A 27393-nucleotide genomic window follows, 5' to 3' on the forward strand; every position below is an offset into this window, starting at 1 on the left:
CCCTGTGTCACGATTTCTTTCCTTTGTAAGGCTGAGTGTCACTCCGTTGTGTGGACAGACACCTGTTTTGTCTATTCATCCAAAGATAGATCACGAAGGTGTTTTCAGAACACATTGTAATAACTGTATGTCATCAGAATGGATTTTCCTGTAAGTCTTTGGACTTACGCATCTAAACTATGGTGGTTAGAAAAAGGTCCCCAGCTTCTCCAGGCAGACAGAGAGGCCCAGTGAAGTCATCTTTGGGTCCTCCTCTATTAAGAGTCCCACGTTAAGGGCCCTCCCTGGTGGTGCAACAGATTAAAGGTCAGCACTGCAAAGTGGTCGTTTCAGCCCAGGCAGGGAGCTGACCCACAGGGCTCAGCAGGCCTCTCCTGTCTCCCTGCTGCTCCCCTCAGCAGTGTGTTTCAGTGGATCTGCCTGTTCTGCTCCCCACTCTGTCTCTGGTGAATCCTCTCACCACTCCCTACCCCTGCACCTCTGGCCTGTACCTCATTTCTGTATGCATTAAACACACACACACACAACCACATCGTAGGGCCCTCCCTGGTGGCGCAGTGGGTTGCAGCACTGCTCTGGAAGCTAAGCCAAGCCATGGTGGCTCCAGTGTGAGTTCGATCCCCACCCTGGAGGTGACCCATGGCCCAGCAGACCTCTCCTGGCCCGCCCGCTGCTCCCCTCAGCAGTGTACTTTGTCAGTCTGCCTGTTCTGTCCCCGCTCTCTCTGGTGAAGCCTCTCGCTGTCTCTGCACTGCTGGCTGCACCCCAGCTCTGTATGCATAAATAAAGCTTTAAAACAAGCAAACAAACAAACAAAATCACATTGGATGACTGCATTGGCATAAAGACGAATATAATCCAAGCTGGGTTATATTCATGGTTTCCTTTCTGGTTTTGAAAGAAAATAATCAGGCTGGAAGTATCAGGCCTGGGTCCAGGTAACTCAAGAAGTTAAGGCCCTGCAACTCCTGAAACACAGTTGATCTTCAGCATAGACCCCTGCCACTCCTCTTCCAAACACTGGGGCCCCCAGCCCCTGCAGGAGGCCCTGACCCCTTCCGTGTTTCCTGGAAAGCAGTGATGACTCAGTGATGACTCAGTGATGACGGACTGGGGGCCACCGCAGGACAGGGGTTTGCTCTTCCCTGGCCCCCTGTGGTCCCCAGTGCCACGCTGGGTTGCAGCAGGTGCCCAAACTTGCGGATGTAGGCAGCCCAAGTAGGCAGCCGAGGGGAAGGAGGTGTGTGTCTCGGGACTTTCCCCTTCGGGCTGAAAGTGTGACTTCACCTCCCTTCCTCCCTCTGGTCTGACGTGGAAGGGGCGGGCAAGGTCCTGGGGGTGGAGGCGCCCCATGCCCACGCCCACCGGGACTCTGAAGTGTCTGTGGGCACACCAGGGGCCTTCAGGCCTGAGCCTTCCCGAGAAGCCCAGTGGCCTGGCCTGCACCCCGGGATCCCTGGTAGGTGGGGAAGGAGTGAGGGGAAGGAGTGAGGGCCTGGGGAGGGAGGGGGCCAGACGCCAGCCCAGCGGGCCTGCGGTGGCCAGCCGGCTGTGGCAGCTGTGGAGTAGGAAGCTGGCGGCAGTCTCCACCCTTTGAAACTTCTGGCGTCCCTGCCAGTGTTGAGGGCTCCGTGCTCCGCAAAGCCCCAGCTCCCCTCCCTGACACGCTGGAACCCTTCCACTCGCTGATTGCGCCCCAACACCCGGCATTCTCCCCAGCACCACAACAGCCCACATTCCTCCCACCCCACTCCCCACCCCATGTTTCTGATTTCTTCCCAAAGCTGGGAGCTTTCCCACAGCTCCTTTTCGGCCTGCTCCATCCCCTCCCCCACCTCCCCGTCTGCTTCCCCCTCCAACTCCTCCCTCTCTGAATCTTCACTTTTCCCAGGGGCTCCTGGGAGCCTCTCTCACCGTGGGAACATGGGAACGGTTCCTGTTCCTAACGGTGGGCATCTGAGCTCCAGCCCCATTCCTTCTGGGGTGGGGGGTGCTGGGGCCCAGGAACCCCAGCAAGGGAGCCCAGTACTGACCCGGCTCAGCTCAGAGCCTGGTGGCCCTGGCCATCCTCATGGTTGCTTCCTTCTCCAGGACTGAGGTGGTGGGCCGGGGGTGGGTACCACCCCAATGTGACCCAAGCAGGCTGGATGGAGGAGACTGAGGGTGGGTGAGGGTGGGTGGGTGGGTAGGGCGAACTCTCCAACCTGCCGGGAGGCCTCTGCTCCTTTCTGAATAAGAAACCTTCATCCGTTCTGCAATATTCTTCAAGCATTTGTGGAACACTTGCTGTGCGCCAGGAAACACAATGCCTAGCACACAGGAGGGGTCACCGTGCCCCTGGGGAGGCTGGCGCAAACAAAAAGACAGTGGTGAAAACTGTGGGCGGGCTCAGAAGGTCCGGACCTGGCTGGAGGCCTTAGATCCAAACATGGGAGGGGACTGCACATGGGAGGTGCTCGTGAATGGGCGCAGGGGCCCTGGAGCCGGGCTCCTTGGTTTCAATCCCTGTCCTTTGACTTTCCATGCGTGTGACCCACGGCAAGTCCCTCTAGCTCTGTCTCCCTGTCTCATTAGTAAGCCTCTAGCTCTGTCTCCCTGTCTCGTTAGTAAGCGGGCCGTTAAATGTCCTAACTCGCAGGTTGTCATTTGCTTCCCATAGGCCTGGCCCACCACAGTTCATAAACACTTGCTGAATCAATCCCCCTAATTCACATTTTTCTGAGACACGTTGGCCATGCATCACCTTTAATGTTTTGTAACATTTCGTAATTAGCCAAACTGACTGAATTGTGCATCTGGTGGGCGCAGATTAGATTTTTTGACTTGTTGGGCAGAAGGTTCAGAAGTAGGAAACTTTATTGAGTGTTTACGGTATACCAGGTGCTGTTCCATCTGTTCATGGATTGATTTGGTTAGTATTTATTATGCACCCACTGTGTACCAGTCACTGGACACTCAGCTCTGAACAAGGGTGTTCACTCCCCTAGGAAACATGGTTAGTCAACAGTCAGTAGGTGAAACTGATAGTGTCCAACGAGAAACGTTGAAAGGGACAAATAAGAGAGTCTGGGAGTGGGCTGTAATTTTAAGGGGGGGCTGCTGAGTTCAGGTTTGATGAGGAGAACATTTAGACCCAAAGCGGGCGAGGGAGCCGGTCATAAGAAACCTGGGAGAGGTGGTCCAGGCTCAGGCAGCAGCCAGGGCCAAAGTCCTGAGGCAGGTCTGAGTGTGTGTTGGAGGACTGGCGTGGCTTGGCCGCAGGGAATAAGGGGTAGGGTGGAAAGAGTGAGTCAGCCATGTGGTGGGGTCCAGGGTGAGCTGTATGGAATGAGTCACACCGGCCAACACCTGTTTGATGATTGCTTCCTGACCCCGAGCCTGCCACTCCCCCACCCCCAACATTCGGCCTAAAGTCCAGGCCTTCTCCTTGCCGAATTTTCTCCTCTCCTGCCTTAAATTATCCACAAATCCAGCCACTCCCCTCCTTCCTGGAGACCGCCACCATCACTGCTCCCGTGAGCCAGTGAGCCAACGAGTGACCCTTCCAGCCCCTGCCCCCGACCCTCTGTCATCCCCCCAGCAGCCACCCGAGGGAGGGCAGCACCCGAATGAGCCGCTCCCCTCCGGCCCACAGCCTTTCTGGGGTAACAGCCCAAGTTTCCCTGGGGTCCCACTTCAGCCCCCAGGGCCTCCTTGCTGTCCCCCCAACACGCCGGTGCCACCCTGCCCCGACCCTCTGCGGCGGTTGTGCCTTCTGCCTGGACGCCCTCTCCTACACCTCACCTGAGTCGCCACCCCACCCTGTCCAGCTCTCAGTTCAGCTGCCACCTCCAGAGCTCCCTGGAGCTTCAGGCTTTTCTCCAGCTGTCCAGTGTCCACGCTGGCTCACTCTTCACAGCACAGTTCATGCTCCGCAGGGGGTGGATTTCTCAGTTACAGGCCAGGACCCGCCTGCAGGAGCACCTGGGGCAGGTCTGGGCAGAACAGGTCTCAGTAAGTATTTCCGGGAAGAGACAGCAGAGAGTGTGGGAGGGGCGGAGGTAGGAGAGAAGAAAAAGGGCAGGTTCCAGCATGGTCAAAAAAAGAGAGCAGGAAGAGAAAACACATCTTTACTCTCCTGCTGTCATAGCTCATTCTCGAGTCCCTGCCGGCCCAGCTTTCGTAGGAATCTTGAGGACAGAGTCACGTGCGTGTCCACAACAGCTCCCCCACCCCCACCCCCCCACGCCGGCTTTACAGCGAGGAAACAGCCTCAGAAGCGAGTCACAGCCGCCGGTAGGAGGCAGAGTGGGGTCCCCGCTCCCCACTTTTGTGCCGTTTTTGTGGGTGCTTTTGTGTCACGGGACTCCTACCCCTCAGGGTGCGGAGTGGACTTTGTCCTGGCTGCGGGGAAGGTGGAGCAGAGGAAGGCGGGCTCCCCAGAGTTGGGGCCTAGCTCGGAGGGGCTGTGAGCGGCCCTGGACACACTGCGCTTGGCCTCTGTCCCCACAGCGTGGCAAGGCTGTCACGGTGGGGCGCAGGCCTCGGTGAACGAGCAGGGACATGGGGACGGGCACTAGTCGGGCACGGTGGCGACCTGTTCTGAGAAACTCGCCTCTGGGCCTCGCTGCCCTTGTGTGAGTGCCAGCTCAGCTGCTGCCGGGGTGTCCCGCAGCCACGGCCACCAACCACCGTGCTCTGCCTGCCGCCGTGGGACCCCACCTTCCGTCTGCTGTCCCTCGGAGGGGCAAGGCCTTCAAGGGCACAGCCCCAGGGGAAGAGCCAGCTGAACCCCAAGGCCGGCTCCCTCCAGCCCTGCTCTCTTGCCCGGAGGCCACTTTCCCAGATGGGCTCAGTGCGGGGAGGGGGGAGGAGCAGGCCAGCCACTGTCTGAATTCTGAAAGAATGCAGAACACTGGGGTTTACACAGTGTCTTTTGTTCTGTGTTGGCCACTAATTCAAAAACCGTTTGCATCTCACTTTGCTGCCAGTTGGATGGCCTCTGGGACTTGGCGAATGTTTTCCCCTTTAAATATTTCATTGACGCTTAACCTGAATTCTGAGTAGGACCCAAAGCCCACGTCTGGAACCTGATGAAATCTCACAGCCGCGTCCTGCCGCCCACTCAACCCCTGCCCCGGCCCTTCGCTTGACCCTTTATCAGCTGCGCCCTTTGTCCTCTCAGAAGTGGAGGGCAGTGGTCAATTAGCCTAGGAAGAAGGCGGCATAGAATAGCCACTGGAGCAAGGGAAGCGTCTGCAATGAAGGAAACTGGGCACCGTGGACCTCCTCCTGCGAAGGAAAGAAACTGGATGACTGTCTCACACAGACACAAAAGCAACTCAAAATGGATGTAAGTCTGAAGCCATAAAATACACAGCAGAAAACGCAGGCGGCACACTCCGTGACACACACCTCAGGAACGTCTTTGGGGACTCCTCTCCGGAAGCAAAGGAAATGAAGGAGAAGAGAAACAGCTGGGATTAGCTCAACGTAAAAAGCTCCTGTGCACCCTGTAACCAAAACAGAGACACTCTGCTGATAGGGAGAAAACGTGCTTCATACACCGGGTAGAGGCTGACAGCAGAGGTCTAAAAGGAGCTCACACAACTCACCATCCACTCAGCAAACAGCCCGTCAGAAAATGGGCAAGCATGCTAGAGAGACACTTCTTCAAAGAAATGCAAAGGGACAACAGGCTTATGAAGAAATGTTTAACATCGCTGTCCTCTGGGAGATGCAAATCGAAACCACAATGAGATCCCGCCTCACTCCCGTGAGAAGGGCCTGCCCCAGGAAAGCTGGCAGCCACAGTGCTGGGGCTGTGGAGAGAAAGGAGCCTGCATGCACGCTGCTGGGGGTGTGAACTGGTCCATCCACCACAGGAAGCTGCATGGAGCTTTCTCAGAACACTCAAAAGGGACCCGCCCTGTGAGCCAGCAGCCCCACCCTGGGAAGCTACCCCAGGACACAGCGACACTCGTTCGGAAGGGGACCCGCATGCCTGCGTCTGCTGCAGCTCTATCCACGGTAGCTAAGATGAGGGGAAAATCTAAATGCGCCAAAATAGATGAGTGGAAAAAGAAGAGGTGGTATATGTACACCGCGGAATATTACTCGGCGATCAAAAAGATAAACTCACGCCATTGCAGCCACATGGATGGAGCTGGAAAGGTTATGCTCAGTGAAATAAGTCAGAAGGAAAAAGATAAATATCGGGTGGTTTTGCTTCTAGGAGGAATCTAGAGAAGCTATTCAAGGGTCAGGAAAAAGACAAGCCTTGCAAGCTGACCACTGAGGCCAGCAGGAGACAGGAGGGGTCAGAATGGGGGGTGGAGAGGGAAGAGCACGAGGGATGATGGCGATGGCTCGTGGGTGCCGAGGTGGGGGGATGTCAGGGACAGCCCCTGAGAAACCAAACGCTGTCCCAAATGAACAGCGATGTGAGAAAATAAATAAATTGAATTATAATTAAAAGAAACAGCAGCAGAACTGGAGGGCACAGGCCAACACACCTGTTGTTTCTTTTTAAGTTCCCAGCTGTTCCCAGGAGCCCTCGGGAAGAGGAGAGAACAGCCGATTCCAGCAGCGCTGTCGAGGGGGATGTTGGGCCCTATTTTAGGTAATTATCTTGACAATTTCAAAGAATTGGGATTTGTGGTCACACCTGAATGTAAGATCATCTATTTTTTCTTTTTTAAAATCTCTCTCTGTAGCTAGCAGAAAGCTCACTTAAGCTCCAGAAGTTCCCACCTTTGTGTCTTGGCTCCTACACACATTTATTATTCTTTCTTAAAGAATACAGACCTGGGGTACAAGCCAGAGGGGCAGAGGTGGTGAGAGGCTTCACCAGAGACAGAGCGGGGAGCAGAACAGGCAGATAGACTAAGTACACTGCTGAGGGGAGCAGCGGGCGGGTCAGGAGAGGTCTGCCGGCCATGTGATCACCTCCGGGGCGGGGATCGAACTCATGTGGAAGAGGCTTTAGCTTCTCAGTGCTGTGCTGAGCCACCAGAGGGCCCCATTTATTTTTCAAAGATGTATTTATTTATGCACAGAACTGGGATACAGCCAGAGGTGTTGGGGGTATGTGTGTGTGAGGGGATTCACCAGAGACAGAGTGGGGAGCAGAACAGGCAGATGTACTGAAACACACTGCTGAGGGGAGCAGCGGGGAGACAGGAGGGGTCCTGCTGCGCCATGTGGGTCCCTCCCAGGTCGGGGATCGAACTCATGCTGCAGTGGCTGTGGACAGCTTCACAGTGCTGCGCTGTAACCTGCTGTGCCACCAGGGAGGGCCCCCTGGACATGGGAGACGAGGGTTCTAGTTTCGCAGGCCATTCCTCAGTCAGGGGGAAAGCCCAGGCCCTCCCGCTGTCCTTGAGCCCCAGGCCCCACACTGCCCCCTCCCGGCTTCCACCCCTCCTCTTGCCCACTCTGCCTCAGCAGGGGTCTCCTCGCTGTTCCTGGCCTGCTTGCTGGGGCAGGGCTCAGTTCCCGCCCCACAAGCCGCCCAGAAGGCTGCTCCCAGCACAGCGGGGCAGGAGTTACCGCCCGGAAAGCCAGTGCTCTTAGCACCTGACGTCTCAGCGGCCCCGGTCACTTCTGCTTTGTGCTGTCAGCCTGGCAGTGTTGCAAAAGGACTCCCCAAGACTGTAACTACCAGGATGTGGGGGTCATTGAGACCACCCCAGGGGCCGACGGCCTCCCTCGGAAAGCATGAGGGCCCCGATGGCATCCAGCCAGTGGGCTGCCAACTTCCCATTGGGTAATGCAGCTGGGTTTCCTGAAGCAACCCTGTAAGTGGCTCAGTGTCGCCCGGCCGTCGTCCTCCCACCTAGGCAGACAGCCGCTGGGCCCTGCCCGGTCCCTGCTCTGCCTCCTCTGGCTCTGGCTGAGCGGGCTCCTCTCTCTGGGTCGCTCTCTTCATGTGTCGATGGGGAATGCCGATCCCTTCGCATGCCAGGGGGTTCGGAAGGCTGTGTCGCAGAAAATCGGGGTTGCTCCTGCTCCTGCAAAATCCGGAGGACCGATCGCCTGTGGGTAATCGGAGGCCTCACGAGAAACGTCAGTTAACAAATTTTGTGTGTGCTATGGACTGGATTCTTTTTTTTTTTTTTTAAAGATTTATTTATTTGTGCATACAGAACTGGGGTACAGGCCAGAGGCTCAGGGGCGGTGAGAGGCTTCACCAGAGACAGAGCGGGGAGCAGAACAGGCAGAGCGACGAAGCACACTGCTGAGGGGAGCAGCGGGCGGGTCAGGAGAGGTCTGCCGCGCCCTGTGGTCACCTCCAGGGCGGGGATCGAACTCGTGCGGAAGTGGCTGCAGCTTCTCAGTGCTTTAACCCACTGCGCCACCAGGGAGGGCCTGGGCTGGATTCTTATAGTAAAGTCAGCTAGAGAAAAGAAAATGTCAACAGAATCACGAGGAAGGAAAACTACACTTGAAGGACAGTGCTGGAGGGTCGATGCCGTGAGCTCACGTCGTCTGCCGGTGAGAAAATCCTCGTAGAAGTGGATCCACGCGGACCCAAGCAGTGTTCGGGGTCAGTGGTAGTCGTGGCTGCCTCTGGCTGATGATGCTTTGGCGACGGAGAAACTGACTGAGAGAGGGGACAGCTTGCCCGGGGTGACGCCTTGCACCCTGATGGGCTGTGGCCTTTGAAGGCCAGCGGAGGGTGCGGAGGGCATCACGTCCTGGGGCTGCCTCCCTCTCGGTAACTGGTCTCTCCTCTTCACAGGTCTGCGCTGGCCGCCCCCTCCACACCTGGCTCGGTGAGCGGTAGAGCAGCGTGGAATATGCCTCCACCACCCAGCGCTGCTGCCTCTGCAGGCCACGCCCACCCGTGCCCATGGCCAGTGAGGAGCCGTCACTCGCTGGTGCCTTTGCCATTCTGGAGGCCGCGGGCCGGGACAAGCTTCTGCACCTTAAGCACAAGCTGAAGACCGTGCGGCTGGGCTGCCCGAGGGTGGGCCTCCTGCACGCCATGGTCCTGCTGAAGCTGGGCCAGGAGACGGAGGCCCGGATCTCCCTGGATGCGCAGAAGACAGATTCCGTGGCCCAGTTCGTAGCCCGCCAGTGGGCTGGTGTGGACAGTGCTGGGGCCTCGGAGGAGCCCTCGGAGTTGCCCTGGGCCACCGCCCAGGTGTACCAGCTGCTCGCAGAGGAGGAGCTGTGTGCGGCATCCACGCGGGACCGGGCCTACCAGGCCGCCCTCCGAGTCCTCAGCGCCAGGGACGACCGCCAGCTGCGGGCGCTCCAGGAGGAGGCCCTGCAGCGCTTCGGGTGGGACCTCGACAGTGGCCAGTGGGGCTTCCAGCCCCTCCGTTCCGACCTGGGGCGCCTTCCACCGTCCTCGGCCTCGCCCTCCAGAACCCGCAGCCTTCCGCAGCCCATCGAGGGCCTGTCGGGGTGGAGCAGGGGGCACTCTCTGAAGTCCACAGACAACCCCGCCTCTGTGGCCAGCGGCCTGGAGATCAGCCAGTCCCCCACCATGCCCTTGCTCAGCCTGCCCCACAGGTCCCCTGGGCCCAGCAAGCTGTGTGTGGAGCCCCAGCCCAGTGTGGAGCCCCGGCCTGTCTGCCAGCACCCCGAGGAGATGAGCTGGCCTTCGAGGCTGGAGCCTGCCACCTCCCAGGCGCCCCCAAGCAGCCCGCCGCCCGGGCCTCCTGAGGTGCCCCCAGCTGCCAGCCTCGTGGGCCCCTCTGACACTCTGCAAACCAGTCCCCCCTACTCTGTGGTGTGCACAGAAGCCCCCGAATCGCTCCCCTCACCCTCCAGAAGCGCCAGCTCGGTCGCAGACCAGACACCACTCCAGGGCCCTGTAGAAGACAGTACGTGCCGGGCAGCCCCGCCCCGCCCACCTGCTCCCCAGGCCCAAGTGCCCCCTCCCTGCAGCCCCTCGCCAGCGCCTTCTTCAGCTCCCCCAGCCCCCCCAGAGCCCTGCGCCCCAACTTCCAAAGTGGAGTCGCAGGGGCAGAAATTCTACAACTTCGTGGTCCTGCACGCCCGGGCCGACGAGCACGTGGCCCTGCGCGTGCGGGAGAAGCTGGAGGGCCTCGGGGTGTCCGACGGGGCCACGTTCTGCGAGGAGTTCCAGGTGCCGGGGCGCGGCCAGCTGCACTGCCTGCAGGACGCGCTGCAGCACTCGGCCTTCACCATCCTGCTGCTCACCCCCAACTTCGACTGCCACCTCAGCCGGTACCAGGTGAACCAGTCGGTGGTGAGCAGCCTCCTGCGGCACGACTGGCACGACAGCGTGATCCCCTTCCTGCCCGAGGAGAGCGCCCAGGACCAGCTGAGCCCCAAGGCCTGTGGCCTGCTCAAAGGCATGGTGTGGCTGGACGAGAGCTCTCCGGTCTTCCACAGGAAGGTGGCCAACACCTTCAAGCCCCAGCAGCTGCAGCGGCGCCGGGAGCTGTGGAAGAGGGAGCAGGACGCCCAGGCCCTGAGGGAGCAGCGGCAGCGCCTGGAGCAGGAGCGGCAGCACGTGGGCGCCCTGAGCTCGGCCTACGCCGCCTATGCCCGGAGCCAGCAGGCCCTGCAGGCGCAGGTGGAGCAGCTCCGGGCCGCCCTGGCCAACGTCCTGCCGCCGGGGGCCCAGGGGCCTGCTGCGCCCCACGTGCCCCCGGGAGGCCCCTCGCCCTTTCCCACCTGGCCTGGCCCCCTGCCGCCGCTCACGCCCTCCTGGCCGGCTGGCATCCCCCCGCCGCCGGCCGCCCAGGAGCCCCCCACCTTTTCACAGCCCCCACTGGTGCCCCCTCAGAGCCCTGGGCTGCAGCCTCTGATCATCCACCATGCCCAGATGGTGCAGCTGGGACTCAACAACCACATGTGGAACCAGAGAGGGGCCCCGGAGACCGAGGACAGCACGCGGGAAGCAGAATGACCGGGTCTGGGCCTGGTGACCTGGGCGCTGGCTTTGGAACGCCCCATCTCCCGGGCGGGACAGTGGGCGGGACGGGGGTCTCTCTGCTGTCAGGACTCGGCTTCGTCTCTTAGGAAATAGTGCAAAATGGGCGTCTGTGACTTTCAGGCCTGGGGGTGGCCAGAATAGAAGGCGGTGTTTACAGATTCTCTGGACGGTGGTACTGGGGAAGGGGCTGGGGGGTACTGGTTTGGTATTTTAATTATAATAAATATTTATTGAATGCTTCTCCAGGGCCATTGTCCTCCGGGAGACCTCCCTGGGTTGTGGCGATAAAAACATGGCTACAGTGCCACCCCCCTCCCACCTCCCCCACCGCTGCTCCGCTCCCCCTCCCCCTCGCTCCTTGCACAAAGAAGAAAGAGTCCAGAAAGGAGGTTGCCCCTCCCCAGCAGTGTGAACTGGAAGTAAGTTGTGTGTTTGTTCTCACTTCATTGGCCAGCACCAGCCACGTGACCTGTCCCGCCGTGGAGCAATGTGGGAAGTGTAATCTTCTCATGGCCTTGTGCCTCGTTAAAGGTCCTACTTCTAACCAGGGACAGAGAAGGATACTGGGGGACATGAAGCAGTTACTGTTGCTGCTCTTTTTGGGGGGCAGGGCCGGAGGGCATATACCTTGATGCCCCAGCAAAGCTGCTCAGAAGAGCCTTCCCCCTCTGCCTTCTAAGCTGGGTTCTTAACCTGGGTCCTTCTGGGCTTATGAGGAAGCGCTGCCGATCACCAGCCCCCCAGTAGCACGCCAGGCAGTGAGCACGCGCTCCCCAGAGCGTGCCAGCAGGGAGGGGAAGCCCCTTCCTCAGGCACAGGTCCCTGGGAATAAGAAGAGAGTTGACATGTGCTGACCCCTCACCACTTATCAACTCGGAAAGCTTTACTGAGACATTTTAACCCTCAAAAGTGACCCTCCAGGTGGGTGCTGCCTTGTTGGGTCCATTTTACAGAAGGGAAAGACTGAGGCCCAAAGAGGTGAATTCTGTCTTCCAAAGACACACAGCCAGAAAGTGAGACAATTCTAATAGGAGGAACTGAACTTGCAAAGGCGGTAATGGAGGGAGAATTTTCCAAAAACTTATTTTTACTTATTTATGCATATAAGAGCTGGCTGAAGGTCAGAAGTGTGGGGGTGGGGGAGGTGAGGGGACTCCCCAGAGACAGAGAGGGGAGCAGAATAGGCTGACTGACTAAAATCCACTGCTGAGGAGAGGCGCAGGGAGACCGGAGAGGTCTGCTGTGCCCTGTGGGTGACCTTGTGTCTCAGTGGCTGTGGACAGCTTCTTAGTGCTGAGCTTTAACCCCTTGCGCCACCGGGGAGGGCCGTGAGGGAGAATTTGAACGAGCTGACCATCAAGCCTCCACCTACCAATGGTGCCCCCAGCCGGACTTGAGGGAGGGTGGGCTTGGCGTGAGTCCCCAGGCAGCCCGGTGGCCCGTCTCCTCTGTTATTTTAGACCCTGACTTGGATGCTGTTGGGGTTCATCTCTGTCTCTCACTCCCACTGCTGAGGTGCAGCCTAGTCGAACCCTGCAGGCTAGTTTCCGAGATGGGGCATGTGGGGCGAGGATGTGGAAACCGGTCTCTGAGCATTGATGTGTTGTCTGAATACGGGACACTCACAGAAGTGACCTGCTGTCTGTCTGACCGCTGATGTCCAGGATTCGGGAGGATACGCTAGGGGTGAAGATCAATGCGCTCTTCCCTGTTCATTTATTGCCTCGATTTTTAGTTATTCGATTATTCTTGCTCATGTGGCAATTTCTTGCTGGCTTTCCACCACACCCTGAGGCCTGGGGTACGGCTGTCTTGCTCACTTTGGTGTTCCCAGAAGCCAGCACAGGACAGGACATGCTATGGGCGCTCAGGAGCTGAACCCCTTTGGTGAGCAGCCTCTGGGCGCCTGCTGTGTGCCAGGCTGTCCTGGGTGCCAGGGGCACAGAACCTCCTGCCTGCCTCCTGGAGCTCAGGGGTCAGTGAGTAGGAAGGCTGCAGGTGCACCCAACCATTTCCTCAGCCGACATTCACAAAGCCCCTACTGCGTTCAGCTCTGTGGGCACAGTGGTGACTGAGTGGGGAACCCCGTGCCCCAGCTGGCCCCAGCCATCTCTGTTCTGACCTTTCGGGGTTCCTGATTCAATGATGGGATGGTCCTGTCTGTGATGTGGGAAAAGTAGCCCAAAGGGGACCCCTGAACAGCCTGGAGGGATTAAGAGAAGTTTCTGGAGAGGCTAACCTGAGGTGTAAATTGGAATAAGCTATGGACTAGGAAAGCTTTTCCCAGAGGTGGGCACAGGCCGCGAGGGGCTATCAGGGAGCTGGAGCAACTTCGGGGTAGGGGAGCCCACAATCCCCCAGTCAGGTACTTGGTCGCAATTCCTGCTGCTACAGCACCCCCTGGTGGCCACTGCCAGCTAGGCGGCCAGCCCAGGTGGCCACATGGCGTTACTAGGGGAAGTCCCTTGTTCCCTCTAGGAGGAACAATCTTAAAGAAAATAGGCACAGAAACTGGAAAAATTCTCCCTCCTTTAAGTCATAAAATGTGAATAAATAGATTTTCAAAGGTCAGTAGTTGAGTGTCCACTTGTAATGTCTTTTGAGAGGGTTGGTCAGTTTACAACTGTTCTCCCACTCGCGGGGCCCAGAGAGGGGCAGTGCTTGGCCCAGAGACACACAGCGATGCAAGCTGCAGCTGAGCCTGGGCAGGGACTAGCTGGGGGAACACAGTGTTTGAAGCTTGCAGATCTTCTGCATCTCTAGCATGGTCTGGATGTCCCACTGCAGAGACAAGGGGTAGCTGGCAGAATCTGCCACTGTACCCCCACAACAGCCCCCCCATTTCCCTCTCCCAGCCATAGGGCACTGCATGCAAATGTGCAATCGACCGGTGTGTATTTAATACCCTTTTTTAAACAAGAAATAGATTCTTGTGGTTCAAAATTCAGAAAGTACCAAAGAGCAACTGGGGTTAATTGCTTTCCCTCCTCGTCCCCAGCCACCTAGTTCTTCCCCAGACAACACTAATTTGTAGATCAACCCAGGCCCCCACCCAGTGTCCTCCCCAATCTGGTCACCAGAGGGCGCCCGTGAGCACCTGAATCAGGGCCCAGCCTCCTAGGCTCAAGGCCCTCCCGGATCCCCACCTCCCAGGCTGTGAAAGCCCAACCCCCCCCTGCCCCCCACAAGTCCCTGCATGACCTACCCTTCTTCCCTCCCAACCCTCATCTCCTGCCTCTCCCTTGTGAACCCTCTGCTTCTGCCACATGGGTCTCCGCACTGTGCCTCCGACATGCCCCACCTGATCCTGGCCCTGGGCTCTTACCTTCCCCCAGGTACCTTCACTCTTAGCTCCTTCACTTTCCGCAGGACACTGCCCAAGTGTCACGTTCTCAGTGAAACCTTTGAGCACCTTACTTCAAAAATGTTTTAAACTCCATCCAGAGCACCTGTCACTCTGGCACATAAGTGTGCCCTCCTTTTTCACGGCTTCGTAGTTTTCCACCAGAAACCATCCCTTCGTAGCCATGAAAAGCACCCTTGAAATCTAGAGCAGCGGGGTGTCTAGAGACTCGGTCAGACGATCAACTGGGGAATAGAAAGAAAACATGAGACATTCCACTTTTCTTTGAGAAGACCCTTCTCTGGCTTCTCCACCCACATTCAGAGGTTGCACAGAATGTCCGGTCCCCGGGTTAGATTTACCACCTCGCGAAGCACAGCAGTGGGATGAGGGAAGTGCCTAGGGCAGGGTTTGCAGTGCAGATGGATGGTGAGGAACAGGCCAGTGTCTGTTTATTGTTTCTTCTAGAAGCTCTGCTTCCCCTTGGGCCTTTGCCAGGGTTGCCCTGACACTGAAGACGCAGGTTAGAATGACCCAGACCTGGGCCAGAGAGGGCCTGGGACAGGAAACCAAAGCCCCACAGAGCCAGAAAGGAGGAAGAGCGCCCGGTTTGCAAGGCCAGGCCCGCCAGCCCTCTGCCTTACCAGGTAGAGGCCCCAGGGAGGAGAGGGCAGCCAGAGCGGGCCAGCCGGGCCTTTGCTGCAGGGTTTCCCAGCTTGGAGTTTACAGAAGCCCTCCAGCCCAGCCCCTGTACCTACCCACACCACCGCTCTCCCCGCCCTCGGCAAGGTCAGAGGCAACTTCAGGTCTCTGTCCCCCTCCGCCTTCTCCAGGCAGTGGCTGACTTAGGTTCTCTGCCCTCCTGGGACCTCTTCGGGCCCCCACTCCTCTGGCTTGCCCCCCACCTCTCTCGCCCTTGTCCTCTCCACACCCACACGCCAGGGCTCTAACCCCTGCTCTGCACCTCTGATGACGCCCAGTCCTGTCTTGAGCCCTGCTCCCCTTAAGTGCCACACTGGGGTCCAGTCGCTCTAGGCATCTGTACACAGATGGCCTCGGCGGCCTCACACCCAACACGTCACAGCCTTCCAAACATACTTCCCCCAAACCACCCTCTTTCTGGTGAAAACTCCTGTACCTGCTCATCTAGAATTGAGGAATCATCCCGGACAGACTGTCAGCCAGTTCTGATTCTCCTTTCAAAAACACGTCCGTGACCTGCTCACTTCCCCTCCCTCTTGTACCCCTGCTGATGCGCCCCCCCCTGTGCTGACATGGCCAGCAGTCACCTCCACCGCAGGCCCCATGCCTGCTTCAGGGAGAGGGCGGGCCTGGTCTCCCCCACAGCACCAGCAGAGGGCTCTGTGACGGCCCTCCCAGTTCTCACCTGCTCTCTCCCTCGCCCCCAACACACAGGCCTCCTCACTCTTCTTCCAACCAGCCCAGTTCCTGGCCCAGGATCATGGCATATGCTGTCTGCTTGGAATGCCCCTGCCTCTTTCGTGCCTCACCTCCTAGCGACCATTTCTTAAACGTCAGCCTCTCACCGGAGGCATCTGTAAACACCCATTGACGATTATTTTACCGTAGGACCCAACTCTGCTTTATTTTCCCATAATATTTAGCACTTTTAGACGAGCTCACTGTCACATGCCTTCCTGTGGACAGGAGCTTTTTATGTTGACGTCACCACTGGACCCCAGTGCCTGGCACACAGCAGGTGCTCCATACATGAGTTTGAAGTAATGCTCAAGGCTTTTTCTCTTTAAATAACCTCTTAAAAGATCCTCCCTGGTGGCACAATGGGTTAAGGCACAGCACTGCAAGCGAGCCTCAGCTGCTTCAGCGCAAGTTCGATCCCCCGCCCCTGAGGTGACCCACATGGCACAGCAGACTTCTCCTGTCTCCCCACCGCTCCCCTCAGCAGTGTACTTTGTCAGTCTGCCTGTTCTGCTCCCCACTGTCAATGGCAAATCCCCTCACCCTCTGCACTTCTGGCCTGTACCCCAGTTCTGTGTGCATAAATCTTTAAAAAAAAAAACTCTTGACTCCACATTCGCTTCCTGCCTACTGGTGAGTGTCCCATTCATTTCTTTATTCGTTCATCTGTTCACTACACAGTGTGCGTTGAGCACCTGCCACGTGTCAGGGACACAGGTCTCAGACAGGTTAGGTGTGTGCAACTGGGGTGGTCCTAAGTGTGATGGGCTGCAGGGGACACTGTGGGGGGGCTGGGAGGCTCCCTGTAGGGAGGAAAGGCTTATGCAGGCCAAGGGTACACCCTGGCAAAGTCCTGAAGCCAGAGGGATGCCAGGCGGTGTGGAGTTGCTGGGCACAGGCCCTGTGTCTGCGCTCTGGCGTCTGCATTTCATTTGTGGAAATCCAGGCGCAGTGAGCACCCGCTGCCCCTAGGGGGCGCCCTCCGCACCAGTTCCAGACTCCCTGCTGTGGCTGAGCTTGGGGTTCCTCCCGAGTCCAGAAGGTAGGTGGTGGCCCCAAAGAGCAACAGGTTCTGGGCTGCACCAACAGCCCCTGTTGAGAGCAGTAACAGGGTCTTGTATGCCCTCAGAAATTGGGTCTCTGGAAATCTTGCAGGCCAAGCTGCGGGGGACGTGAGCCCAGAGGGCACTGCCTGCTTCAGGTCACATTGCAAATCCCGCTGCAGCGATGCCTCTGCCAGCCCCACTTGCCCGGGGTTGGGCTCTTTTATTTTTAACCTGCTCGGTGGACACTTGACTTTTTATAGTTCTGGGAGGCTGCCTGGGTTTCCAGTTTCCAAGCGAAGTTAAAATTGTTCCTGTCCACAGGAGCTGACAGCTCAGTGGGGGCCTTGCCCGAGTGCCTGTGTCCCGAGACTCGCCTGGGGTCCTTGGGCCCCTCACCCGGCTCACTGAAACCCTTCATGCCTCACAGCAGCAACGGGTACCATTAGCCCCATTTTACAGATGAGAAAACGGAGGCTGCCCAGAAGTGGCAACCCGAGGCCACAGGCCTGGGTCCCAGCCACCACCCACGCAGCCCAGTGACTGTGACCTGTCACGGAAGGAGCCACCGGGCTGAACCAGGAACGACCGCAAGCCGGTGGCCCACGGGCCCAGTCTGGCCCTGGCCCCCACCCACCATGTGCCATCTCCAACCTTATTAACTTTTGAATGGATCAGCTTTGATTGATTTTCACCCACTCCTCTTCTGCCTCACTGGCTCCACACCTTACTTATTCTCTCCTTGCTTCCACTGACTGGGTTTAACTTGTGCTCATTTTTCTAACTTCCCGAAGCAGAACTTGAGAGCAGGGGTTGGCACGCTGTGTCCAGAGAGCTAAACAGAAAAATATCTCAGACCGTGGGAGCCAAGCGGGCTGGGGTGTGAAAGCAGCTCCCAGGCTGTGAACACCGCCGAGGAGGGGGGCCTGGCCCCGGGGCGCAGTTTACAGGCTCCAACCGAGATTCACCTGTCTCCTCTTCCAGTGTGAACATTCGGGGTAGATGTATCGCTAAGCGCCAAACATCTTAATGCTGCAGGACTGAACGCTCGGTTCAAAGCACTCTGATCTGTGATTGCGCCTGAAGCCGGGTCGGTCACAACCCCACTGGCTCCATCCAAACCCAGGTCAGTTCTGACTCCTCTTGTCCCATTCTCTACCCCCAAATCACCAAATCTCGGCAGCCCCAAGATCTAAAATCTATCAGCTTCTTTCCATTCCAGCTCTTACTCCCCATGTTCATCCGGACACCCCATAACCTCCCGTGCCAGCCTGTTCTTCAACTGTGGCCAGAGGCTTACTAGGGTCACTCCTTTCCTTAGCTTGAAAGTCTCTGGCAACTGCCCACTGGCGTAGTAGCTCACTGGGGCATCAAGGCCCTGTTACCAGCTGCCCCCGCCCCCGCCCACTGCCCTGGCTAGGCAGGCCCCTCATGGGCCCCGAGCTCATTTATTCGCTCAACACATGCCACTGTGCGTCAGGTCCTCTCTAAGGCACTGGGGCTACAGTGGGGACTGTCTGTGCAGGTGGCACTCCAGGAAGGGCTTGAGAAAACAAGAAACACAAAGGCGGGGCAGGAGCGACCCCCGGGCTGTGCCTCTGGTAATCCAGGAAGGCTTCCCAGGGTTGGCGACACCTGACCCAGTTGACTCACAGCCTGATGGGCTTTAACGAGGGCATGGGGGCACGGGGCAGGGCGAGGGTGTACTGGGGGATCGCCAGCGTCTCATACAGTCAAGTTCAGTGACAGGGAAACTCAGGTGCCGGGGCTGGGACATTTCCACTCCTGCAGGATCTTGATGACACGCACAAGCACTCGTTCAGGCTAACCAAATCTCCCACAGGCGTCCACATCCCCACCCCACCTTTCTCCAGGGACACAGCAGGCCCCTGCGTGGGGCCCGAGGGCCAGCGGCCCTTTCTGGCCTGATGCGCTTCCAAGCCTCGCTATCTTTAACTTTGGGCCCTGTAAACACAGTTCAGATGACAGTTCTGGAATCCGGGGTGGGGGACGGGCTGTCCCGGCCAAGCCATCAGGGACAGCTCTGTGTTCCCAGCCGCAGCCCAAACTCCCCAAGGTGCGAGACACTTGCTCACTCACCCGCCCCTTTACTTGCTCAAGACCCTGGTCCCTCCGTGGGGCCGAGACCCTCACAGAGCGCTCCAGGCCTGCGGCTTCAACCTGGCAGGCACCAGGTGGAAGCAGGGTGGGGAGTGGCCGGGGAGCGCTGCGAGCCTTTGGACCCTCGGGGTCTCGGCGGCGCCGCCCTGAGCCTCGCTGGCTGGGCAAGGCCCCTCCGAAGTGCCAGTGTGCCCGCCGCAGCGGCACAGCAGACCCGCGCCGCTCGCCCTGATGAACGGTGACGCCGTGGTGCAGCCCAGCCATGCCCACGGCATCTGCATGCCCATTTCAGGCCAATCCCAATTCCACTTGGAGGACGGGCGTTTTGGGGAGGTGGCCCTCCCCGCACCTTCCAGGGCCGCCCAGGGCGAGCGGATCTGCACTCCCAGCCCAGGAGGGCGACAGGCAGGCTGTGCGTGCACTTCAGGGGCACCGGGAGAAAGACGCTCACCCCCTGTCACCCTGGGGCCCTCAAAGGAAGCCGACAGTGGATGAACCCTCACCTGGCACCAACTGCTCTCAAGGCGGCGGGCGGGAGTCTGCACGCGGTACAGCGAAACTGGCCTGGATCACTGCCCCTCACTGCCAGCATCACCTCTGGGTGCCCCGCCCGGCCCCCAGGGCCGCCGTGGGCAGTGAGGGTTCCACCCAGGCGTGGGCCTGGCGGGCTCTCGAGTGCTGTCTCCTGGCGCCTGCAGAGAGCACCTGCCAGCTCAGAAGCCACTCCTTGGGCCGACAACACTCACAATGTAGAGTGAGTGCTGGCTCCAGAAGTGCTGGGTCCCCATGAAAACAGAACGCTCCGACCCCCAGCACTGCCGGGAGGGCCCTCAAGGCACAGCCCCCCAATGCCACAGGAGGTAAGAACACGGCGATGACCGATCTCAGCAGCTGGCCCCATTCTTTCCTGGCCACAGCAGGTGCTCAGGCCTCGCTCAAGGGCCCAGGGCAGGCGCTCTCCCGTGGGTTCGGCCCCGCTGGCGTGGAGACCGGGACTGCGCCGATGAGTGAGGTGGCAGGAGAGCGGGGAGCCAGTGCCGGGAAAGCCAGGCCCACGGGCAGACCTCCCGGGCCGGGCTCCCTCGCCAGGTCTCACGGGAGGCAAGGCCCTTGACCTTCCTCAGCTCTGCGGGCCCGGGCAGCCCTCCGCGACCCCACCGAAAGGCAGGGGCTCGGTTTTTACCTTTTTATTTTTAAAACGTTAATACGCCAGTTTCCAAATAAAACCTTACACGAGGCCCCACCACGCGAGCAGAAACTCCTCCAGTCACAGCAGGCGGCCGGACAGTCATTCGGAACCTCGACGTGGGCGGCCGCCTCCTACCCTGGCCCTGGCCCTCAGGCCGCGCCGTCCCACCGTCCCTCGAAGACTCAAGCAGGAGCCCTGAACGCAATCGTCCCGGCCTCGTCGCCTTATTCCGTGCTTCGGGAGGGTCGGAACTGCATTTCCCCATCTTGCAGGAGGTAAAACGTGGCCTTGCCAATGAATCCCAGCCTAACTAACACTGCAAACCCACACTTGACCTGGTTTCCAGAGGGGCAGGACCCCGGGGTTCCTGCAGGCGAGGCGTCAGACGCTCCCCAAGGCGCCCTCTCTCCTGAGCTGTGGGGGCAGCCGCTGCCCTCCGGTAAGGCCACGACTAACCTGCTGCCCGGCGCACGAGGCGGGGGAGGCCCAGGGAAGCCGGCTGTGGCGCAGCCCTTCTGCCCAGGGGCCAGGGCCAGGGCCAGGGCTGAGCCGCACCGGCCGGCCCGTCGTTGACCTGCACGGAGCTACTTGGTCGCTGCTTGGGCTTTTCCCGGGAAGACCTGGATCTGGGTCCTTGGGCAGCTAACGGAAGTAGCCGGAGCCACTTGGGCAGCCTGGGCGTGTATGAGGCCGACGCGGCCTGCAGTCAACTCAGAAGCTGGAAGAGCCAGACCCCGGGCGGCCACGCTAGCTGCTGCTGTAGAAACTGGTGTCGCGCCTGGCGCTGTCCGGAGGCAACTTCTCTAACAAGAACGGGAAGTCAGCAGGGCCAACCCAAAGGCAATCGAGTGAAACGTTAAGAAATGCAGTCACTCCTCAACTAGGGACCAACACGTTAGCTTCTGAGCCCCCTCACCAAGCTTCTCACACACGAAAGCTCACTCTTGATGGCCTTGGCCATCTCAGGCACAGCAAAACCCTCACTGCATGAAATTAACTCATCAAGTCTGACCATTTAAGGGAAAAAAAATGATGGCAGCAAAACTTCAGGACTCCTGTGTAACGCTCGTGACCTGCCTACCAGCCGAAAAAACAGAACACGCAGCAACTGAAAGCTATGCAGGTGGCAGACCGCCCCGGGCAGGACACCCACCCTCGGGGCCAGAGTGCAACTGCTGGGCACTGAGGGGTGGTCTTGCTTCTCGCGTCTTGAATCTCCAACCTCAGGAGTCCCCAGTCCTAACACTGCATCTTGTGGTTGGATCTGCCTGGCCACGGGAGGGGCCGAGCCCAGACCCAACTCTGGCTTCTGCCCTTGTTTCCCGCGGGGCAGGAAGGCAATGGCTTTGCTCCCTCCACGCCCGGTGAGAAGGCAAAGGCCCCCACACCCAAGAGGACAGGTGCGGAAGGTTGTGTCTTTCCCGTTAGGGGTGCGTGTGCGGGCTCCTGGGAGTTCTCCGAGCACGTGATCCCGACGGCTCTAGCACCAACAGCTGGCGGACCCCTCCCCCTCTCCGCAGAGGCGAAGGAGCTGAGGAGGCCGATCAGCCCTTCTCCAGTTTGGCGCCTCAGAAGTGCTCAGCAGGGAGGCGAGGGTGTGCGCTGGCCGCGCCCTCTGCTTTCTCCTCCTGGGAACGTCAGTGCAGTTCGATGAAAGCCTCCAGCTCTTCCGGGATGAAGCCTTTGTAGGGGATCTTGTTCTTGTCCAGGGCGCGGGCTGCAAGGCACTGCAGGGTGAGATAATTGAAGGGCTGAATGGTGCTCTTGGCGAGCAGCTTCTCATCCAGCAGCTCGTAGGCGGTTTTCTTGAAGGCATTGGCGGCATCCATGTGGGCTCCAGCCTCGATGAGGGCGTTCATGATTCCCGGGCAGTTGTTCTGGGCTGCCACGTGCAGGGGGGTGTTGTTGTCAAAGTCCCGGCTGTCCGGGTCAGCCCCGCAGTCGAGTAGCACCTTGACCACCTGCAGGGAGGGGAATCTGCCCACCGGGTAACGGCCCACGTTCGTGGTCTCCTTGTCCACGGCCATGTGCAAAGGGGTGAAGCCATCCTTGCCTCGGGGGGCGCACTTCAGCAGCCGGTACACGGTCTGGTGCTTCAGGTGCTCCTGCTCGGGCGTGCACTCCACTTTCTCCAACAGGTAGAGCAGATGGAGAATGATGGCCAGGGCCTTGGTGAACTGGGTGGAATCTGCAGGCTCCTTGGGTAGCTGGAGGGCGCGTTCCACTTCCCGGACCCCTTTGCAGAGCACCCCCATGAGGTCTGCAAAACCTACCTGGGTGCCCAAGTTGCCCTTGGCTGCCCGGTCCTGCAGCACGTAAGAGAAGAGTTCGGCAAAGGAGAGGAAGCTACTGGCTGTCATGGGGCTCAGCGGCTCCAGGTTGTTCTGCTGCATGTCCAGGGCGTACTTCCACAAACGGATGCAGCGCTCAAAATTGCCAGAGTCAGCGTACACTGCACCCCTGTACCGGATATAGTAGGAAGTGTCCGGATGAGAAGGTCCCAGAATGCGCTCTCGGATCAATAGCGCCTGCATACGCATCTCATCGGGGTCGGTTATGAGCGCTTCCAATTCCTCCGCCGTGTTCACCTCCCTGGAATAGTCATAGGCCAGGACCAGCTGCGGGGGCTCTGGCTTGGGCAGATAGGCACCCCCCTGGTGACGCAGCTCCATAGCCCGCCTCCAGTGTTTCAGGGCCCCAAGCAGGTCCCGCTTCTTATCCACATAGGTGGCTCCCAACAATTCCAAGGCCTCCACCGCAGCTTCCCGGCTGGTGGGGCAACAACTTTCGTAAGATTCACCGCTGAGTGGTTCCTCCCGGAAGGAGCTGCAGCAGTGGGCGCCCTGGGGTGGCATGCACACTGGGCTGGCGGCCGGGCCTTCGAGGGCCAGCCCAGGCCGTGCCTCCTCCCCGGCAGGCTGCTCCTGGATGAGGTACTCCACGATGTTGGTGTGGCCGGTCACGCTGGCCGCCAGCAGCGGGGTCATGCCGTAGCCGTCGCGTTCCATGCGGGCGTTGCACCCGAGCAGCAGCTGCAGGATCTCCAGGCTGCCCGACTCGGCGCAGTCGTGCAAAGCTGTGTTGCCTTTGGCGCTGCGCCGGTTCACCTGCGCACCCTGCTCCAGCAGGTAGCGGGCGATCTCACGGTGGCCCTTGTAACAGGAGATCATGAGGCACGTGTGCCCGTGCCGGTTGGCCACCTCCAGGTCGGCTTGGTGCTCACCCACCAGGTAGCGGACCACCTCCAGGTGCCCGTCGAAGCAGGCGGCGCGCAGGGGCGTGGAGTTGGTGCGCGTGGTGCGGTTCACCGAGGCCCCGCGGCGCAGCAGGCTCCGCACCACGTCCAGGTGGCCGGCGGCCGAGGCAGCCCAGAGCGGCGGCGCGCCTTCGATGGTCTCGCCATCGAAGTGGACCGACCCGCCCGCCTCCACGCTCGCGCCGCACCGGTCCACCAGGTACTCGACCACGTCCAGATGGCCGTAGCGGGCGGCGATGAGCAGCGGCGTCCCCCCGCCGGGCACCTCACCCGTCAGCTCGTCCAGCTCCTCCCGGCTCCGGCCGCTGAGCAGCTTCTGCAGCAGCTGCAGCTTGCCGTCGCGAGCGGCGTTGTACACGGCGGTGCGGAGGTCCATGGTCCGGGTCTCCGCCAGGCCATGGGCTGGCCGCCGGGGGACGGGGAGACGGGGGGCTAAAGCCTAGAGGAGCCGACTGCAACCTTCACCGTCTCCCCCGCCGCCATCTTAGGGTCTCTTCGGGCGGAACAAAATGGCGGCCGTGGCCTGGTGCCGTTGGAGAATGGGGACGCGCTGGGAAATGTAGTCCTCTGGGCCGGCCCACTCCATCGGTCCTAGGTCAGGGAAAGTTTCAAGACTCCACATCCCAGAAGAGCGCGGGGCAGTTGCTGTGAACCGGGCGCACGGTGCATTGTGGGAATCGCCCCATTCCTAGGTGATGGTGGCGGAAAGGGGCCGCTTCCGGACTACAATTCCCGTCATGCAATGTCACCGCGACGGCTTGTGGGACTCCAGGAAGTTTGGTTATGTAGTTCCTGTGTTTGTCGCAGTTCCGAGCCTACAAGACTACATTTCCTAAAAGGCATCGCGAGCGACTCGGAGTCAATCAGGAGCGAGTACGAGGTCTAAACCACCAGGCGCTGGGTTCTGATTCCTGTTTGGAATCTGATCGATTAACGGGCAGGGGGCGCTGGGGAGAGGTGGCAAGCCGGGATGAGGAATGAGGTCTTCAGGGAAGCAGAGAGTCAGGGCAGTCTCCAGAGCTTGTAGACACTTTATGTATCTGTCCCTTCATTCGTTAATGTAGTCATGTGTTTATTTACTTTCCAATACACTAAATGCTAAAAATTTAGTTTTCTGGTCTCTAAATTTATCAATTCCAGATTTATCATGGAACTAAGGATTAAAATATTGCAGGGCTTGTGTGAAAAACTGAACTAATAACAAATACGAGTTTGTGATTTTTACATGGAATTGGACTGTTGTTTGAAACAAAGCAAAAACAACAAAAAGCAACAAAGCAAAAAACATTAAGAAACCTTTCCCCCTTGAATTCTGTGGACAGAACTGAAAACATTTGCTTTTCTCCATTTCTCCATTTACACCAAAATGGGAAAAATTTTTATTAGGTATTAATATTCTTCAACCTCATTTCCTTCAATACGAACTAAAGATTCATTTGCCTAAGTCCTTGGCCATCTGACCTGGGAACTTTTCCATTATCATTGTGAGTAAAACCTCGGGGACTGGAAGACTTTAAGAATTTCAGTTACTTGTCCAAGGAAATAGTGTAAGTAAAAGGCAGGGTCAGTTTTGGACCCAGTACAAATGGAAAACGTGCAACCCCTGTTCAAAAAGATGATTTTTCCCTGTGGGGATAGCAGAGCATTAAGCCTGAGCAGTAAGGGAACTGCGAGTTAACACCCATGAAACCTGAGCCCCATCTCCCAGAAGTGAGACCTTTACCCCCAACACTTTCCCAGCTCATTTTCTGCTGCTGCCTGCCTAGAGTTACTAAGAATTATGGGAGGGATAAAGAATTATGGGAGGATGTTGGCATGCCCAGGTTCAAGTGTTCTCTTACACCTCCTCCACTTTTCATGTGCTATTCCCTCTGCCTAGAACACTGTTTCACACTCTCTTTGCTTAGCTTCCTCTTGGACCTTCTTCAATCTCCTTCAGACTTCAGGTCTCTCTGGAGGGTTCTGGGGTCTCCTTCCTGGATGATCCACCCTCATGAAGTCCAGCTTCATCGAAGCTGGACTTCCTAAGGGCCCTAGTCATCCTAATAGTATTCCACTGAGAGTTAGGGCTGCAAAATGTGCCTTTGAGGGTGGACCACAAACATTCAGTCCATAACACAAATGACATTCTGAGATTCAGGGGTTGATAATGAGATCCCTCAATTGTTCCATGTCGAGGAGGGAAAAGGATTGAGAACTCCCAGAAGGAAAGGGTCAAATCCCTCTCACAGGTTCACAGGGTAAGTAGTATTGCATCTCATGGGTAATGTATTCATTCCTGATCCTCCCTCCCCACCCTTTGATGATTAAGAATAAACTTGCCATAAACTTTTTGTGTACGGTACAGGTCTTTGTGTGAAAATCCGTGAACTTGTGTACAGGTCTTTGTGTGAAAATATGCTTTCATTTCTCTAGGGTAAATACATAGGGTTGGAATTATTTTTCTTTATTATTCCACATATAAATGAGATCTTACAGTATTTGTCTTTCACTGACTTAACATCACGCAGTAAAATGACCAAAAATTCCAGCCATCTCATCCAGCAAGTGGCAGGATTTCCTTCTTTTATATGGTTGAATAGTATTCCTCTCTCTGTCTCTGTGTGTGTGTGTTTACACACTTGCAAAAAGTCCATTCATGCATTAATGGACATTCATGTTGCTTCCATGTCTCAGCTATTATGAATGGTGCTGCAGTGAATATGGGGGTGCTGGCAGCTCTTTGGGTTAGTGATGTCATTTTCTTTGGAAAAACACTTAGAAGTGGCCCTCCCTGGTGGCACAGCGGGTTAAAGCACAGCACTGAGAAGCTAAAGCCACTTCAGCATGAGTTCGATTCCCGCCTGCCCTGGAGATGACCACATGGTGTGGCAGACCTCTCCTGACCCGCCCGCTGCTCCCCTCAGCAGTGTACTTCGTAGATCTGCCTGTTCTGCTCTCCACTCTGTCTCTGATGAAACCTCTCGCCACCCCTGAGCCTCTGGCCTGTACCCTAGTTCTGTATGCACAAATAAATAAATCTTTTAAAAAAAAAACACTTAGAAGTAATTGCTGGATCATATGAAACTTCTAGTTTTAACTTTTGAGGGACCTCCATACCATTTTCCAAAATGGCTGCACCAAGTTACGCAAATAGAACACCAGGATTCCCTTTTCTCCACAGTCTGGTCAGTACTTGTTATCTCTTGTCTGCATGGTCATGAACATCCAAACTGTATGGTGATATATCATTGTGGTTGGATTTATTCTTTAATTTTTGAGGCATTGTTGGATTTTTCATGTCCCTTTTCTTCCCTAGCCAGACTGGGAGGTCCTTGAAGATTCTGGCCAGCATCTGTCAAGCTGAGAAAACTGAAGTTACTGATTTTTTTTTGAGACTTTCTGAATATTCTAAAATGCCCGCTGCTCCCCTCAACAGTGTATTTCAGCACATCTGTCTGTTCTACTCCCCACTCTACCTCTGGTGAATCCTCTCACCCCCTATACCTCTGACCTGCACCCCAGCTCTTTTATGCATAAATAAATAAATCTTAAAATAAATAATAATAAAACAAACAAAGTTCCCAAACAGAATTTGGTGGCAGATTTGAAATGTTGGTAAGAAAGAGATAAAATTGTTTATAATGCACATACATGTCCATCCCACAAAAGAATTTATTTCTTTGCATGTAAAGAGCTTAGATAAAATATTTTTCCAATTTCTACAAGTAAATGAGAACATTTACAAACAGAACACTAGATTGGGCGATGATTTCAGGTTGCCTGTATGTTTGACGGCCTAAAGGCTTCATCATGTTTGAAATATCACTCCACAGATGGCAATGTCCTACAGTATAATTGTCCTCTCACAGGTAATCACAATATTTATTAAAAAAATTAATTCACTAGAGGGAGTGAGGCCTGGTAACGGGACAACCGCTTAAAGTTGCATGTTAAGTGGCTTCTCTAGAGGCTGCCGCGTACCCCTGGGATTGGTGTAAGATCGTTTAGGAACATTTGGGGCTCTGGCCAGATGGTTACCCGCTGTGCGCCTCCTCGGACACCTTTACCGTGTGTTGTGCTGCAGAGAAGCTAAGTTGGCTTGGGCTTTGTTTTCTTTTCCCC

The 27393-nt window shown here is 57.4% G+C and overlaps 2 protein-coding genes across 3 annotated transcripts; one reads left to right on the forward strand and one right to left on the reverse strand.

Annotated features, from left to right (window-relative positions):
- The first annotated feature begins 1395 nt into the window (after positions 1-1395).
- TICAM1 (toll-like receptor adaptor molecule 1) lies at positions 1396-11084 on the forward strand. 2 transcript variants are annotated; one of them, XM_004689329.2, is made up of 3 exons: positions 1396-1459; positions 6513-6601; positions 8723-11084. In XM_004689329.2, exon 3 carries the CDS (start codon positions 8834-8836, stop codon positions 10868-10870), a length of 2037 nt encoding a protein of 678 aa, XP_004689386.1. In that variant the 5' UTR covers positions 1396-1459; positions 6513-6601; positions 8723-8833; the 3' UTR covers positions 10871-11084. The 2 variants fall into 2 exon arrangements, with proteins under 2 accessions (XP_004689386.1, XP_012584955.1); XM_012729501.1 differs by lacking the exon at positions 1396-1459 and adding an exon at positions 5868-6009.
- An 8938-nt stretch (positions 11085-20022) lies between these two features.
- On the reverse strand, positions 20023-23769 carry FEM1A (fem-1 homolog a (C. elegans)). The gene has a single exon (XM_004689330.2). The coding sequence runs from the start codon at positions 23663-23665 to the stop codon at positions 21671-21673; it is 1995 nt and encodes a 664-aa protein (XP_004689387.1). The 5' UTR covers positions 23666-23769; the 3' UTR covers positions 20023-21670.
- Between the last annotated feature and the right edge of the window lie 3624 nt (positions 23770-27393).

This window comes from Condylura cristata, unplaced genomic scaffold (assembly GCF_000260355.1).
Source record: "Condylura cristata isolate star-nosed mole 26May11 unplaced genomic scaffold, ConCri1.0 scaffold00025, whole genome shotgun sequence".
Taxonomy (NCBI): Eukaryota; Metazoa; Chordata; class Mammalia; order Eulipotyphla; family Talpidae; genus Condylura; species Condylura cristata.

Coding starts and splice junctions, on each gene's coding strand:
- TICAM1 (XM_004689329.2), top strand. CDS start 8,834: ATGGCCAGTGAGGAGCCGTCACTCGCTGGTGCCTTTGCCATTCTGGAG.
- FEM1A (XM_004689330.2), bottom strand. CDS start 23,665: ATGGACCTCCGCACCGCCGTGTACAACGCCGCTCGCGACGGCAAGCTG.